This window comes from Ricinus communis, chromosome 8 (genome assembly GCF_019578655.1).
Source record: "Ricinus communis isolate WT05 ecotype wild-type chromosome 8, ASM1957865v1, whole genome shotgun sequence".
NCBI lineage: Eukaryota > Viridiplantae > Streptophyta > Magnoliopsida > Malpighiales > Euphorbiaceae > Ricinus > Ricinus communis.
The window spans coordinates 22,773,869-22,790,239 of NC_063263.1; the positions used below are offsets into that span (position 1 = coordinate 22,773,869).

Genomic DNA, 16,371 nt, shown 5'->3' on the forward strand with positions numbered 1-16,371 from the left:
TGGAATTCATTTAGAAATTTTATGCATTTTATTATAATTTGATTTAGCTATAATTAATTTTATATTTAATTAAGTAGAGTTTTAAATATAGTTTTATTCAATTAAATACATGAATATTAAATTTTTATATAAATTTTATAAATTTAATAAAAATATTTTTGGCCAAATAAAATTTATTTATTTATTTATTATTTGATTTATCTCTAGAGGGGGGAAAAGGAAGCTATTCCTATTAATACTTTTATATCATATGAGAAAATGGCAATATCTAGTGAGTAGTATTGAGAGTGTAAGAATATGATATTGACGGATTTAAGCTCGTACATGCCCTTCTTTTGATAATTGATATTCTAATCAAATTCTAAGAAAAGAAATTCAGGCTGACTGGTTCAAATTCTAAAAGTCCATTTCGTTGTTTGAAATTTCTTTGTAGAAAAAGGACATTAAGTTGTTAGAGTTTAATTGGTCCTGAGATGGACTTTTATACGTTTGTATATGACTTGTTGAAACCTAAGGCAGCCAGCAAAGAAGATTACCAAGATGTTGCGTTTCTTGTGTGTAATGTTTTTACTGCAGTCATGGATAACCACCAGTAATATTTGATAAATTTTTTCCTGATAGATGTGGAAATATTCATGCTTCAAACCCATTTAGGATCGACTTCATATCTTGAAGCTTTAAGAACTTAATTATTTAAAATAAAAATAGAAATTATTATTGTTGGTTCCAATCTGATATTGTACTTTCATATACGCACCAATTAAGAAAACTTCAGATTTATAATAAATATAAGAATTAAAGTTAACTATTATTTTAATTTTTTTTATTTCTGAAAATTATTCTTTTATCAATTAAGTTATTTGACTGATTTGATTTATAAAAAATAGAAGAAGAGATAAAGGAGGGTAATAGTTAACATAACAAAATATGGCACGAGTATGAGTTTACTTTTAACAAAGCAAGATTAGCTTTGTATAAGGTAATATTAATTAACTGTTCATGCATGCAAAGATAAATATATGTAACAGATACCATGTAAGTAATTTTTACATTATATATATATATATATGACACGTATATATAAATGATTTATATTCATATTAATTAATTAAAAATTAATTAAAATATTTTCTAAAATAATAATTATTTGTTTAAGTTGGTGCTACAAACTGCAAGGTTATTCCAATATCTTTCTTTATAAGAAAAAATAGAAGTAATTTATATGCATTCGACAAAGAATCAAACACAATATACCTCATCAGATTGCCAAATCAGTATTTATTAGGCGAAAATTGGAAAGCTGCTCTAAATTGATATACTTTTGTATACTTTGTGTACCAATTAGATTCAAATTAAAATATTAGTATCAATTTAAAATATGGTACAAAGGATTGGTACCAGCTAGCCGATTAAGAAAGTGTGGAAATTGCGTTTTGGTATGCTGTTATTGTGGCAGCAATGGATATGCCATATAACAGCAGCAAATTCATCAAACCCATGTCAAACCTGGTTGCCCAGAAAGGTGTGGAAATGTGAGTGTTCCAGACCCATTTGCAATTGACAATCATGAATGTGCGTTCAATAAATTCTTCTTCTTGACATGTATTCATAGTAACACTCCTCCTCAACTGATTTTTTGAAAAAACATTCCTGTTCTGAATATATCTGTTGATGAGGGTCTGTTCTCTATCAAATTAAAAAATGCATACAAGTGCTATAATAAAACGTCGAATGCGATAGAATCCAGAGCTCGGGTGATCAGACTAGGAGATGGACCGTTCAGCTTCTCCAACATCTATAACAAGCTCATAGCTACTGGTTGTGCTTCACTGGCCTTCATGAGTGATGCTGCGGGGTAATTTTGGGAGCGGATGTGTGTCTTTGTGTAATGGACCAGTGAATTTAAATGAAGAAGGTACTTGCTTAGGTTTTGGATGCTGTCAGACGCCCATACCGCAAAGACTTAAGACCCTCAATATCACTCTTTTTAGCGCAGGAAACCAGTCGGACGTTTGGAATTTCAACCCATGTGGCTTTGCTTTCTTTGCTGATCATAGAAAATTCAAGGTTTCGGATTTCGACCTCTCCTACACTATAAATGAATTTGAAAGATCTGAATTAGTGATTGAATGGATTGTCGAAGAGAAAAGTTGCGAAGATGCTAAAAAGTCAGCTTCGTATGCTTGTGCGAGTAATTCGGACTGCATCTACTCAAAGAATGGAAAAGGATATCGCTGCAAATGCAAAGAAGGATTTGCAGGAAATCCTTATCTTCAAGGATGCCAAGGTATTTATTTTTTTGTTTTCAGTTAGATTCAAGCCAAGTTATAGATTTTATATTTTTTTGGAGGATGGCAACTGTGATACATGTGTAGTATTTTAAAGGTAAACTGTCAGTTTTCTTTCTTAATAACATATTAAGGGTTAAATGTCCTGCTGATACCAAACCTTAGTCACTTATATCCAATTGGTACTAAACCTTTAATTTGTTTATTTTGGTACCTCTCCTATTATTTCTGTGTCTTCCGCCAGTACCAATGAGGAATCCGACAGTTATTTGCTGATGGCTGCCGGATTTATAAAGGACCACACACCACTTGCCTTATCTGTTGCTGAGTCATTTACTTTATCCAAGTCAGCAATTAACAAATTACCTTTACCTTGAGCTAAACAATTGAGAAAATTATTTTCCTCCTTTAAGCTAACACAACAGTAACCGTTTTACTTCACAAATCAACGTAAACCGTTCTACTTCCACCTCCATTGTCAACACTCTCTGAACCTCTGGTCTCTGACCTTCTGCTTCATAGTTTCTTTATAGAACTGTATCTGCATATTGCGAGATTAGGGAGCAATGACACTTGACTGGCGAGTAAGAGAGAAAGCCGAAGACCCACTAGTATACTGTAATTACAAGCGCCTGTAGTTATTCTGTGGTTATTAAAAGAACTGAAGTTCTATCCATTTTAAATTTGCATCTTTGAATGCGTATTGCATGCTGCATTTCTTTAGAAGTTAATAATACAGGGGGGCTAGGGTTTTCCCTAAATCCTTTTTATTGGTTGAATGTTGATGATGTTTATTAATACTATTTTTCTTAAAGTAATTAATGTTTGTTTAATTAATTTAGGGTAATTATATTTTACAGTGCCTAATTCCGAGTACTTTAGTTTGTATTGGCATGATTATGAAGTTAGTGGTAGAGGCCACCCTAAACTATGGGATATATGAGCTGTTGATTTTTATAGTTTAGATAAGATGTCTAGGATAGAAATCGATTCAATGGCTAGAAAGCTAGGAATGAAACCTAAAACAAAGATTATTATGTGGAAGGATCCTACAAAGAGTATGAATGATATATTAAGAAGCCTTGAAACTGATAGTGATGCTTTAAAAATGGCAATGTCTGTGGAGGATTATAAATTGATGCATATATTTAGTAAGGATAAGTTTGAAAAAATAGAAGAAGCTGGAGAAGAAGTTGAGGAACCACATGCTAGTGAAGAGGCTGTGAAGAATATGTCTGAGATGGAAGGAGAGGAAGCACAAAATGAACAAAATATGGATGATGAAAGCTGTAAGGATAGTGAGAATAGTGATGCAGATTCAGAGAACAGTGAGTTTGTGGACTTTGATTATGACCTGTTGGATGAAAATGTTGATGATGATGCCATGTTTGATAAGTTTGTTGATAAGGAGCTTGAGAGGGACAGACCATCTGGATCTAGAACTGTTAGGCAACCTACTGAGGAGTTGTCTGAAGAAACAGATGCCATAATATATGCTCCATCAGATGAGCTGTTGTCATGCTCCTCAACTGAAGACAGTGATGCAAATTCAAGGTAGCATAGGTGGCCTGTGTTTAATGAGGATACTGACATGGCGAATCCCAGCTTCAAGATTGGAATGCTATTCAGTTTCTTTAAACAATTCAAGGATGTTGTTAAGAGCTCATCAATCAAAACTAGAAACAAGGTAATATTTGGTCCAAACAAGGCAGAAATGCAAGGCTAAATGCAAGAAAAGATGCCAGTTCTTCATTTGGGCTTACCTGATGAACATAGACAAACAAACAGTGCAGATCAAGTCAGCTTCTTTCACTCATAACTGTTCAAGAGAGGCATACAATAGGCATATTAATGCCAAATGGATAGCTCAACATTATGTTGAAAGGTTCAGAGCTGATCCCAGTTAGGCAATTCAAGGGATCATACAAGCTGTAAAAGAAGACTACAGTGTTGATGTGTCCAGATTTAAAGCATGGAGAGTTAGAAATGCTGCTTTAAGATTTATCAATGGTAATGAGACAGAACAACTTTCTAGACTTCATGATTACAAGCTAGAACTGTTGAGAAGAAATCCAGGAAGCACTATAGTTTTTGATTTGAATGAAGGTATTCTTAACAGTATGTATGTGTGCTTTGCTGCATTGAGGGAAGGATTTAAGTTTTGTAGGTCTTTCATATCTTTGGATGGGTGTTGGCTGAAAGGAGTATTTGGAGGACAGCTTCTTACAACTGTTGCTTTAGATGCAAATGACTGCATCTATCCAATGGCATGGTATATTGTGCAGAAAGAAAACAAGCAATACTAGAAATGATTTTTGGAGCTGCTGGCTGAAGATTTAGGGATAACAAACAGTTATCATTGGGTGCTCATGACTGACAGGCAGAAGGTAAATACTCTTCACAATTTCCTTTTCTATTCATTCATATATTTTTATAACTGATTGGCAGAATGGTATTAATTTTGTGTTGTTATTTTGGAATAGGGTCTTATTCCTACCATTGAAGAACTATTCTTTAATTTTGAACATAGGTTTTGTATTAGACATGTGCATAATAATTTTAAAAAGAAATTTAATAGTCTAGGGTTAAAAGAACTTATGTGGGCTGCTGCTAGGGCAAGTTATGTCCAGATATTTCAAAGGATAATGGAGAAGTTTGCATCAGCATCACATCAAGGACATAACTACATGAATAACATCTTCCCTCATCACTGGTCTAGATCTCATTTTAGAATTGATGCTAAGTGTGACATGTTATTAAACAACTTATGGGAGTGTTTTAATAATTTTATCTTAGATGCTAGAACCAAAGATGTGATAGCTATGAATGAGGTTATAAGTACAAAATTAATAAAGAGGATACATAAGAACAGGGATGCTATGAAAAGAGTGGCATCTGCTTACTGCCCTAAGATCTTGAAAAAAACTAGAAAAGTCTAAAGAATTTTGCTGGATGTTTACAGTAGAGTGGTCTGGAGGTGAGAAGTTTCAAGTGGTTGGCCTAGGGGGATAGTGTGTAGTTGACAAACAAGAAATGACATGCACATGTAGGAGGTGGGATCTAACTGAAATACCTTGTTGTCATGTTGTATGTGCAATTTGGTATAACAATGAAAATCCTGAATTTTATATACATGACTACAACAAGGTTAAAACATACCTAAAATACTAAAGTCATTTGCTTAACCCAACTACTAGTAAAGAATTTTGGCCCAAGGAAACTGCCCTACCAGTCTTACCCCCCCAACCAATCAAACCTAGAAAAGGCAGACCTGCTAGAAAGAGAAGGTTAAAGGAAGATGAGATGGAAGCTCTGATAAAAAATGGCAAGGTCACCAAGAAGGACTCTGTGATAACATGCACAGTTTGTGATGCTAAGGGCCACAACAAGAGGTTTCATGGTGCTGGTGCTTCTACAAGGCAACAACAAATGAGGGAAAAACTGCTTGTAAGTATGCTATTCCTCTGATTTACTTCTGCCTGCAATGACATATACGAACTAATAAGGAGTTTTTTTTATACTAGGTGATGAGAAAGACAAAAAAACAGCAAAAGAAAAAGGAATCAATGGTGAAAATAGTGCACAAAATGTGTTTGAAACATATGAAGATGATCACATAGCTTCAAATGTGTTTAATATTGACCAACCTGATCATGAAGATGACTATGGGGCTTCTACAGGCATAGCTCCTTTAGGGACAACTTCAACATTTGATAATTTGTCACCACTAATACCATTGTCACAGGTAAGTAATCTGTCACCTCTAATATTTACCAAGTAATGTCAACTAGTTATATGCTAACTTGAGAATTTATTATACAGTTATTCAATATAACACCATCAACAAAACAAGTACAAAAACCTGCAGTTGAGCTTGGCATACTAGCTCATTTAGTTGATTGTAGTGATTATGCTTCACAGTGGAAATCACATTTACACTTTATCACATGACCTTCAAAAACTACCACCAAGAAGACTAAGAGCATTAATGATTTGTTGACTGAGCTACCACCAGATTTGGGTATTGGAAGACTTTCACAAACACAAAAAGGAGGAATTGCAAAAAAGCCAGTAACTGAAGCTAAGGGAAAAAAGACTTTCAAACCCCCAAGGTTGTTGAGCAAAGATGTTGGGGCTGAAGGAGTTAGACAATAACAAAGCTTCAAGATAAAGGAAAACAAAAGATTGATGGAAGTGTTTCAACAAAGAAGAGAGCTTGGGTGCCTCCAGAAAATGCAAAGAACAAAAGAATTAGAATTGGAAAGAATTAAAATTGTTTTCTATTTTTGAAACCCCAAATAATAATGTTTGTTTTGGTTGTTGTATTGTTAATATATGTATGGACCTAACATGTGGTCCTTTGACAGATTTTTTTGTAATGGCTTTTGATAGCCTTGGGTGTAGGGTTCATGAAATTTCCACATCCATTCACTTTTTGTTCAAAGATTTAATTATTTAAAATAATTAACAGCCTCACTTATTTATTAAATTGTCATTCAATTTGTCTATTTCAAGACTCGTTCTATATGACAATTTGTTGTGCATATTTATCATAACAGTAACAATCAAATGAAGTAGTAGTAAGTAAAAACTACTGTGTTTATCATTTCATTTATTCATCATCAACTACTTTAAAAACCAAATACTCATTTATCATTTTATTCATTCATCATTAAAATACATAAGTAACAGTAGTTGTAAATACTACTGTATCCAAAGTACATCTTCAAGTTAAGCTAACAAAAGTACATCTTCTAAATAATAATCCTAGCCACAGCATAACAACCAAGCTTAGACAGGTCCCTTCTGTGCTTCATGCTCCTTTTTTCTTCTTTCATTTTCTTCAGCTTTGAATTTAGCAAACTAATCTATTCTTGTACTCATTCAACAGCTCAGTTGTAAGGTCAGATTCAACACTGTCCATTCTTAACTTAATAAAATGACAGATGAAAGACAAGTACAAGAAGAAACCTTCATTACAACTAAAAATATATCAATGTAAACTAAGAGAGCATCTCCAAAACTTGCGCCCAGACTTCCTTTCAGTTCGAGAGACGAAGCTTCACTTTCAGTTATTTTTGGCAAAGCTTCATTTGCCATTCCACATGCACATATAGGTCAGTGGCTCAACTCCAACACTAAGCACATTTTCAGTTGTTTCTTGATCCATTTATTCGACAAGATAAAGAACAAGGAAGCTTCATAATCGATTATTAGAGAAAGTAAATTGATCCAAATACAAAAAACTAGGTTTCAAAATTGGGAATCTTTTTGATTTAAGGTTATTTATTTGGGGTTGAGATTTTGTTAATCGTTGACTTGGATAAAGTAAATGACTCAGCAACATATATGGAAAGTGGTGTGTGGTCCTTTATAAATTCAGTAGCCACATCAGCAAATAACTGCCGGATTCCTCATTGGTACTGGCGGAAGAAACAAAAATAATAGGAGAGGTACCAAAAAGAAATAAATTGAAGGTTTAGTGCCAATTGGATATAAATGTTAAACTTTGATACCAGCGGGTCATTTAACCCAACATATTAATATATATATTCTGTTACAGGCATCGACAAATGCAAGGATCCGTCGAGTACCCTTGCGATGGCACTTGCAAGAACACAGTTGGGAACTACACATGCCACTGCCCACTTAGGATGCATGGTGATGGTAAAGTCGGTTGACATAGATCTCAAATCACAATAATTGCTGCAAGTAATATCCTAACCATCCCTGTCGGCTATATTTGCTATTGTCTTAGCTGATATTTGATCATGTTCTCCTACCTACAGTTGTCCGAGGAGTCATATCCGTAGTAATTATTGGTCTTTTGATTGGGATCATATGGAAGAAACACAGAAAACAAAAGAACTTTTTTTAAAATGTAGGTATACTGTTGAAGCATCAACGAGTAAGGATCTTCAAAGAGGCAGAGCTAGCAAAAGCAACTGATACTTGTACCACAGGTAATTTCCTTGGGGAAGGAGGTTTCAGATGTATTTACAAAGGAGTTTTAGCAAATGGTACTCAAGTTGCAGTAACGAAGCCTAAAGATTTAGACAACACGAAAATGAATCAAGAGTTTCAACATGAGATTGGCATTGTTTCCCAATCATATCAATGTTGTTAAGGTCTTAGGCCTATGTTTGGAAACCAAAGTTCCATTGCTAGTTTATGAATTCATCTCAAATGGAAGTCTTTACCAGCATATCCATCAAAAGAGGTCCCAATTTTTAACAGCTTGGAAAATATTCTAAGGATCGCTGCAGAGACTGCATACGCACTTGATTATTTGCATTCTTTAGCGAATCATCCAATTATTCATGGTGATGTGAAGTCAGCAAACATTCTCTTGGATGAAAATTACACGGCGAAAGTATCTGATTTAGGAGCTTCAGTAATAATTTCCTCACTCCAAGCTGATATTGCCACAAAAATACAAGGAACTTTTGGTTACTTGGATCCGGAATATCTCATGACAGGCGATTTAATTGAAAAGAGTGATGTATATAGTTTTGGGTTTGTTCTTGTAGAACTCCTAACAGGGGAAGAACCAAACTGTAGTACGAAATCGGGCCAAAGAGTAATACAATTCAATATTTTCTCTCATCACTCAAAAAACGGCAATTTAAATCAAATATTGTGTTTCGAAGTAACTAATAAAGAACAAATGGAAGAGATTGAAGTTCTTGCAGAGCTTGCTAAACAATGCCTACGCAGTAGTGGCGTAAAAAGGCCGTCCATGAAAGAAGTTGCCGAGGAACTTGGCCAGTTGAGAAAGCTCCACGAAAGTTCATGGGATCAGCATAATAGTGAAGAGATAGATAGAGCACTTGTTAGCAGAGGAAGCAACTTCTTCCTTTTCCATTACGATTGGATTTCATCACAATCTAAATCATTTTATTTAAGAAACAAGACGCGATAAAAAATTAAATAAAAATGATAGTTGAAAGAGATATTTCGATTTTATAAAATATATTAATTTATTTATATAAAATTTATTTGAAAATACTATCTATTTCGTTAGAATTTAATTTAGTTATAACAAATTTCACATAAATGTAGAATAATAAATTAACTTTCACTACATTTAAAGTATATAAATTTTATATTTATAAATAAATTCCATAAATTTTATAAATTTTAACTAAATACTATATACAATAAATTTCAATCAAATATATAAATTTTAGATTTATAAATAAATTATATGAAATTCATTTGAAAAAAAAAAGTATTTGTTTGTTTGTTTATTTGTTTTCTTTCCATAGGCCAACAAAAGCTATTTCTATCAGTATTTGTTATTAAATGAGCAAATAACAATATCTAGTAAATAATATTAATGTTATGTTTGGTTAAAATTTATAAAAGAATTCATTTTAATTGAAAAAATATAGAAAGAAAATAAAATTGAAAGAGATATTTAGAAATTTTATTTATTTTATTAAAATTTAATGTAATTATAATTAATTCGGTATAAATTTAATTATATAAAATTAATTTTATTTATATATAAATTTTAAATTATAAATAATTTTTTTTTTTAAAAACTTGTACAAAAACGAAAATATGATATTGATGAATTTAACCTCGTACGACCCCATCTCTTGAAAATTGATAATCGAGCCATATTCTAAGGAAAAAAGTAAGGCTTGACTAGTTCAACTAATTGGAGTCTCCATTAATTAATTAAATACATATATAACATCAACACCTACTTTTTTTTTTTCTTTCTGTAATTTCTTTAAAGAAAAAGACATTAAGTTATCTTACTTGGTCACGAGATTGAGTTTACTTGCTGGTTGAGACCTTTTCTTTAATATGAATTTTCCTCTGAAAATGCTGTCTTTCTTGACATATATAGGCTAAAGTGTCAAGTTTACTCATGAATTTGGAGTTAATAGACTATTAGTCTATATTTTAATTTTCTGGCTAAATTTTCCAATAACTTGTAAAAAATAGTTAATTTACTCTAATTAAAGTATTTAGTTTATAAAAAAAATTTAATTTAATCCTTAAACTTTGTATTAAATGTCATTCTATATAACAATAAAAAATAATTACAAAAATAGTGTGTGAACTTGTTAAGTTTTGACAATTAAATGTTTAAATTTTTAATAGTTATATTTTTTTTTCTGTAAACTAATAAATATTTATAATTGAGTGTATATAGCAGGTTAATAACATGTTACATATTATCTATATCAGGTTCTTCTAGAGATAATAATAAAATAGTGTGTGAACTTATTAAAATTTAATAATTAAATGTTTAAAATTTATAAGATTATAACTTAATATATAAAATTAAAAATAATTATTATTTGAGTGTATGGAATCAATTACTATATAGAACAAGCTGGCTCATAGATAAATTAAATCCTATTATATTTTTATAGTGAAATATAATATATATACTTAGAAGGATGAATCTTTTATTTAAATACTAAAAGTCACAAACTAGATAAAAATATAAATAAGTACTATTCATGTCATAAGTAGAACTACTAGTAATTAATATTATAATCAAGATTATTATCCTTAATAATAATTGATTTTGTTATATATTTTTTTAGTGATTCGTTGGAGAAGATAAGGTGTTGCTCAAAGTTTGATAGAGATTCTTTTTAATTAACTTGATAAAAATATAGTGATCAAAGTATAATGGTAGTAGTAATGAGGGTGATATATTACTTTATTAGAAGTATATACTTTTTAAAGACTTGTTCGTCATTTAATTCTTTTTAATCTACTAAGTTAATAATATGTGATTTAAGATTCTAGATCCACAACTGCTATTAACCTTCTATATGGTCAATTGTAAATATTTACTAAGTTCACATACTAAATTGTAATTTTTAAAAGTTTAAATACTCGATTATCAAATTTTAATACGTTCAGATACCATTTTTATAATAATTCAGCTTCTTTTATTTAGGTACATGGTTGGGGTCTTTACTATATTGGTTGTTGCACTCTTTTCCTTTGAAAATTTTCCTTCTTCAAGGTACTATAGGAATTCTTACATCCGAGGATCATATTCTTCAATGACTAGTACCTCTTCTTCTACTATTTTCGGTTCTTTAAGGATGTAGAATGGCATATTATTGCTCGCCTCGCCCTGCAAAGCTAGCTTAGCTAAGCAGCCTGCTTCTTCATTCTCATCTCTTAGTACTTGGACTATGTTTCATTATCCTCCATTTTGTTCAATTCTCAACATATTCTTAGCCTGATATATGCACTTTACAATGTCTTACTTTAAAACTGTCCACTATTTGGTTGACTACTAATTGTCAATCATTGATGACACTTAGATGCTCAATTTGGATGATTAGTGCCATTTTTAACCGAGCGAGTAATGCTTCATATATAGCTATGTTATTAAAAGCCTTGAAACATGTGTAGAGCTGATTTGGCTATGCAGAGAGCTGATTGGCTCTTAAGGGAAAAAAATCTAAAATTTTTGACAATGTAGTCCATGAACTTGTGAAAATTACTATTTTACCCTTCAAACTTTATTTTTCCTATCAATTGGGTCCAAATAGATTCTAGAATAAGTAATTTCAGGTTCAATTATTCCCATCCTTCTCTTAGATTCGCCATTTCTCAATCTTAGAGACTTGAGAAAAGTAGTAACTTTCATCATCGGATTTTCTGTAATTCCCTTAATATCTATATCCAAAAAATGGGTACTCACAATTTCCTTATAAGATTAGGAGATTAATTAAAATATTGTTTTAATTAATATAGGTACTATTAGTTCTTTAGGACAAGGACTTGTAATGTTAGAATCCTAGTTGGACTAGGTAGTTATCTAGATTAAGACAAGAGTCTGACTCTTGTCCTAGATTCTAGACATGGCCAAAATTCATATAGACTATAAAGGAACTTTTATTTTTTTTAAATTTCATTTAATTAATTTAAGTTCTCATTAATTTATGTTATTCTAGGAATTATGTCTCGGTATCCTAGTATGACTAGGTTGTATATCTTAAATACGACATAAGTTCGACTTTATATCTTAGTATTTGACTTTGTTTCCTAAAATAACATAGAATGATATTTTAAAGGGAATTAGTTATTAATTAATTTTAATTCTATACAACTTTCTTCAATTAAGATTAAATCTCGGTTCCTAGTATGACTAGGATTAGTAAAGTTTATTTGGTCAAAGATTGATTTTATGTCCTAAGTTCTTATTTTGGCAAAAAATTACCCTCTAAAATAAGGAGAATTTTTATTTTTGAATATAATTTAATTATTTTAATTCTACATAACCTTATTTAGTCCTAATTACATGCAGTGATCAAATAACTTGAATTATGCTATCTTGATTCTTTTATATACTTTATGTAATATGATTATATTTGGCAGATGATGGACGGTTATAGACTATAGAGACCACTGTGATTGTGTTGAAGGGTTGAATGTTTTGATTTAGTATATTTGACATAAGGACTGTGTTCCTTGCCTTTCTCTAAATTTCTCTAGGTTGTAAAACTCTTTTCTCATCTAACTCCCCTTAAATGTAATTCAAGGTTTCTTTAAATCGTATGTAATGGCTATATAGTTTTAGATTAGTCAAATAGAATTTCTTTTGTTATCCTGATGAAAATATGGCACCAAATGGAGATGAAGGGGATATTGCTTTAAGACATGGAGATCATAAAGGACATACCTAGGTTTTGACCATCTAGCTATCTTTAATGACTCGATATAACTAGTTTAGAAAGTCCATAATCATTTAGAGTACTTTGGCATGCTTAGCTTATATTATATATGTGATGTACGATATATGCATGATCATGCTAAAGCATGAAACCCTTATTTTGATATTTATATGTTCATGCCAAAACATGCGACCTTAATCGCCGGTTAATAACAATCCCACATTCAATATTAAGTCACATGTTAAGAACATGATTAAGTTGTTTTCCATGATTAAAATAGGAATGAGAGCTAGGCTAATATGTCATGCATACCTAATATTACCTATTACCTAAGTATGTTTTCTATTTTAATTGATGGATCTTACTTAACTATTTTATATAATCTGAACGGGCATACTCATGATTATATAAAGGTATAGCCACTAATTAATTTTTGGAACATCATATAATATATTTAGACAAACGTCGTTGTCGCCTAATTGATCTAGAAGTTGTATATAGATATAATTGATAAATAGTTGTTTGCCTAATTTATTTTAATATGGTCTGTTAGGCATACTCAAGGTCATATTAAAAATATATGGGATTCTAGCACACTAGGATAGCCTAATCGATAGTATCCCAAATTGATAGTGATGGCTATTAATTTATATCAAAAAATAGTGGGAGTTAAGTAACTGGTTGCAAGACCTTTACTAGTTACTTGTATAAATTAATTTATATTCATTTATCTTTATAGTAGTGTATGCAATGTTTTTAAAAAGATTAGGTTCGGAATGTTTAAAAGAATTTTTTATGGAGGAAGAAAAGATTCTTTTTTTATCTTCCCAAGAGTTTCTTCCATTTCGTGCAAGTTATATAAAGGACAGATTTGGTATTTGGATATTATTTCTATCAATGATTTGGCCAAGCATGAATGTTGGTTATGAAAACATGTAATCCCTAAATGATGAAGGGATGACAAAAAATTTATTTATTTCTCTTATGAAATGCTCATACAGTGTACGAGTAAGGATTGAGCGACTAAGTATTCAACTTATTTAGAGGTTTCATCTAGGAAGGGAACTGAGATTTTGATGTATACATAGGGAAAGCCGTGTGCAATGAAAAGTGCAAGCACGGCTTGGAAAGGGATTTTTTTCTACCTATTTTTTAACAGACAAGGAAAATTTCTACTCTATTCGACTAGTTTCGGGTTCGAGTCTTAGGCAACCCATTTTTGAGTGGGAATCTATCTTTACATAGTATCCTTAATACCAACAAGCTTACTAGGCCAAACTTTCTTGATTGGCATCACAATATGAGAATTATTCTCAAATAAGAAAATAAGCTTTATGTGCTAGACACACCTTCATTTCATCTCCCTGCCGTAGATGCAACCGAAAAGGTAATCTAAGAGTACAAAAAGAGTCAAGAAGACAACAATTAAGTTGTTTGTATGATGTTAAGAAGTATGACTTTCGAACTATAAAGACAACATGAAAATATGGATGCTTAAACTATCATCTTAAATTTGAAGAAAATGTTTGATGAGCAGTCATAGACTGAAAGGTATGAGACCTTAGAGGAATTGTTTCGATGAAAGATGGTCAAAGGTGCATCTATGAATACACATGGACTAAAGATGCTTAGATATATTGAACATCTAAGGCATCTTGGTTTTGTTATGGACCATGAATTAAGTATAGACTTAATTTTCAATCTCTACCTAATAATTATTCGCAGTCTATTATGAACTTTCATATGAATAAGTTGGATACCATGATATCTGAACTTATTCATATGTTAAGGATTGCAAAGGGCACCATAAAGAAGGAAAAAGGACTTATTATGATAATAGAATCTTCTAAGGCTACTAAAAGTAAGTTTGAGAAGAAAAAGGGAAAGAAATCTCAAAAGCCCAAGAAAGCCTTAAAGGTTATTGGAGGTATCAGCAAGGATAAAGAAAAGTATCATCATTATGGAAAGAAAGGATATTTGAGAAGGAACTGCAATGTTTATTTTGCTGCTTTAAAGGATAAGAAGCAAGAACAAGCTTCTATTTCTGAAAAGAATGAATAGACTAGCCTGAAGGCAACTGTTTCTATTTAGTTTAGTTATTAGTTTTATTTTCCTTATTAAGAATTTAATAATTGTTATTAATTTTTTTCTAGAACAATTGTTTTTAATATTTCATTTATAATATTCGGCAATTGTTGCCTTATTTAGTTAAATGATTTATGTTTCTACAATGTCATATAAAAGGTTGTATAAATGTAAGAAAGCAAAACTTATTTTGAGAAATCTAAAGCAATCTTAAATAGGCATAATGATTATATTATTGATACTAAGATAAATAAGTAACATAAACAAATTATGTAACTTATAAATCTTATAAAAGCAATATTATAATTAAGATGTCTTTGAGAAAGACACATGCCGAATTCTTAAGCGATACATAGAGTGTATACTTACCTTTAGGAAGAGTTATGATAATATATCATATCATGATATGGAATACTTAGGTCATCACTAGAATGTCTATAACTTGTAATTACTCAAATTGATAAAGTTTTATAAGATGATAAAACCTAACTTTGCGTGACATAGTTGTATTGATAAAAAGTGTTGCAAGCTGTCTATACTCTTATGACCATTAACTCCAATATGTTCCATTTATGATACGATCATAATAAAGTTTATATAGGATATAGACTAGTATGTGATGTTTAAGAGAAACATACACAATTAAACAAAACTGAAAGGCTTGATCTAATAAATATAAGTTTATAAGATATCCAAAAGGATTTTAGTATATCAAGACTATCATACTCTTGAAATAAAAGTGTTCATTTGGGATATGCTGTCTTTCAAGAAAAAGGAGTATTCTGAAAGAAGCAGTAAGAGTTTGATAGATCTTAATAGAGATCAAGATAAAAGAACTAATATTAAAGTGAAACAAAGCTTGAAGGTGCTTAGCATAAGATGCATAATCTTAAGATATTTATATACACAATTTTTGGTATTGTAGTAGGATATAACATATTTATAAGAAATGGAGATATCTTATGCAATATGTAATTATATCTCATTGTTGATGAGACTATTACATTAGAACTAATATTTAACATTAATTTTTAGAGTTGGCATCAAGCTATATTATTGATATCATATTGTTTAACTAAGTAAAGACTATGGTGGATGATGTGCGCTATCTGCACATAAAAAAGTGAACTGATCGTATCAAGTAATAAACTAAATGAGTACAAGTATCATTCCACTAAGGACTTAATTCTGAATACTATTTTCAAACTTTGTCTAATGTTTAGCAAAGAGAATGTTCATTTATTGTAAATAAACTAAATTTAAAGCAATAATAAAATTTATTAGTAAGATTTATCAAGAAAGAGTCTATTCAAGTGTTGAATCCTTTTGACAAG

General features: G+C 31.0%; 1 protein-coding gene, 1 long non-coding RNA gene and 1 pseudogene across 2 annotated transcripts; all 3 read left to right on the top strand.

Moving 5' to 3' along the window:
* The first annotated feature begins 3,115 nt into the window (after positions 1–3,115).
* LOC125371004 lies at positions 3,116–5,547 on the top strand. The gene is made up of 2 exons (XM_048378680.1): positions 3,116–4,675; positions 5,251–5,547. The coding sequence occupies exon 1, from the start codon at positions 3,259–3,261 to the stop codon at positions 3,844–3,846; it is 588 nt and encodes a 195-aa protein (XP_048234637.1). The 5' UTR covers positions 3,116–3,258; the 3' UTR covers positions 3,847–4,675; positions 5,251–5,547.
* Positions 5,548–5,568: 21 nt separating this feature from the next.
* LOC125368591 lies at positions 5,569–6,741 on the top strand. Its single transcript, XR_007217167.1, has 3 exons — positions 5,569–5,735; positions 5,813–6,033; positions 6,111–6,741. It is a non-coding gene; the product is annotated as an uncharacterized LOC125368591 (long non-coding RNA).
* Positions 6,742–7,861: 1,120 nt separating this feature from the next.
* Positions 7,862–15,013, top strand: LOC107261631 (annotated as a pseudogene).
* The last annotated feature ends 1,358 nt before the right edge of the window (positions 15,014–16,371 follow it).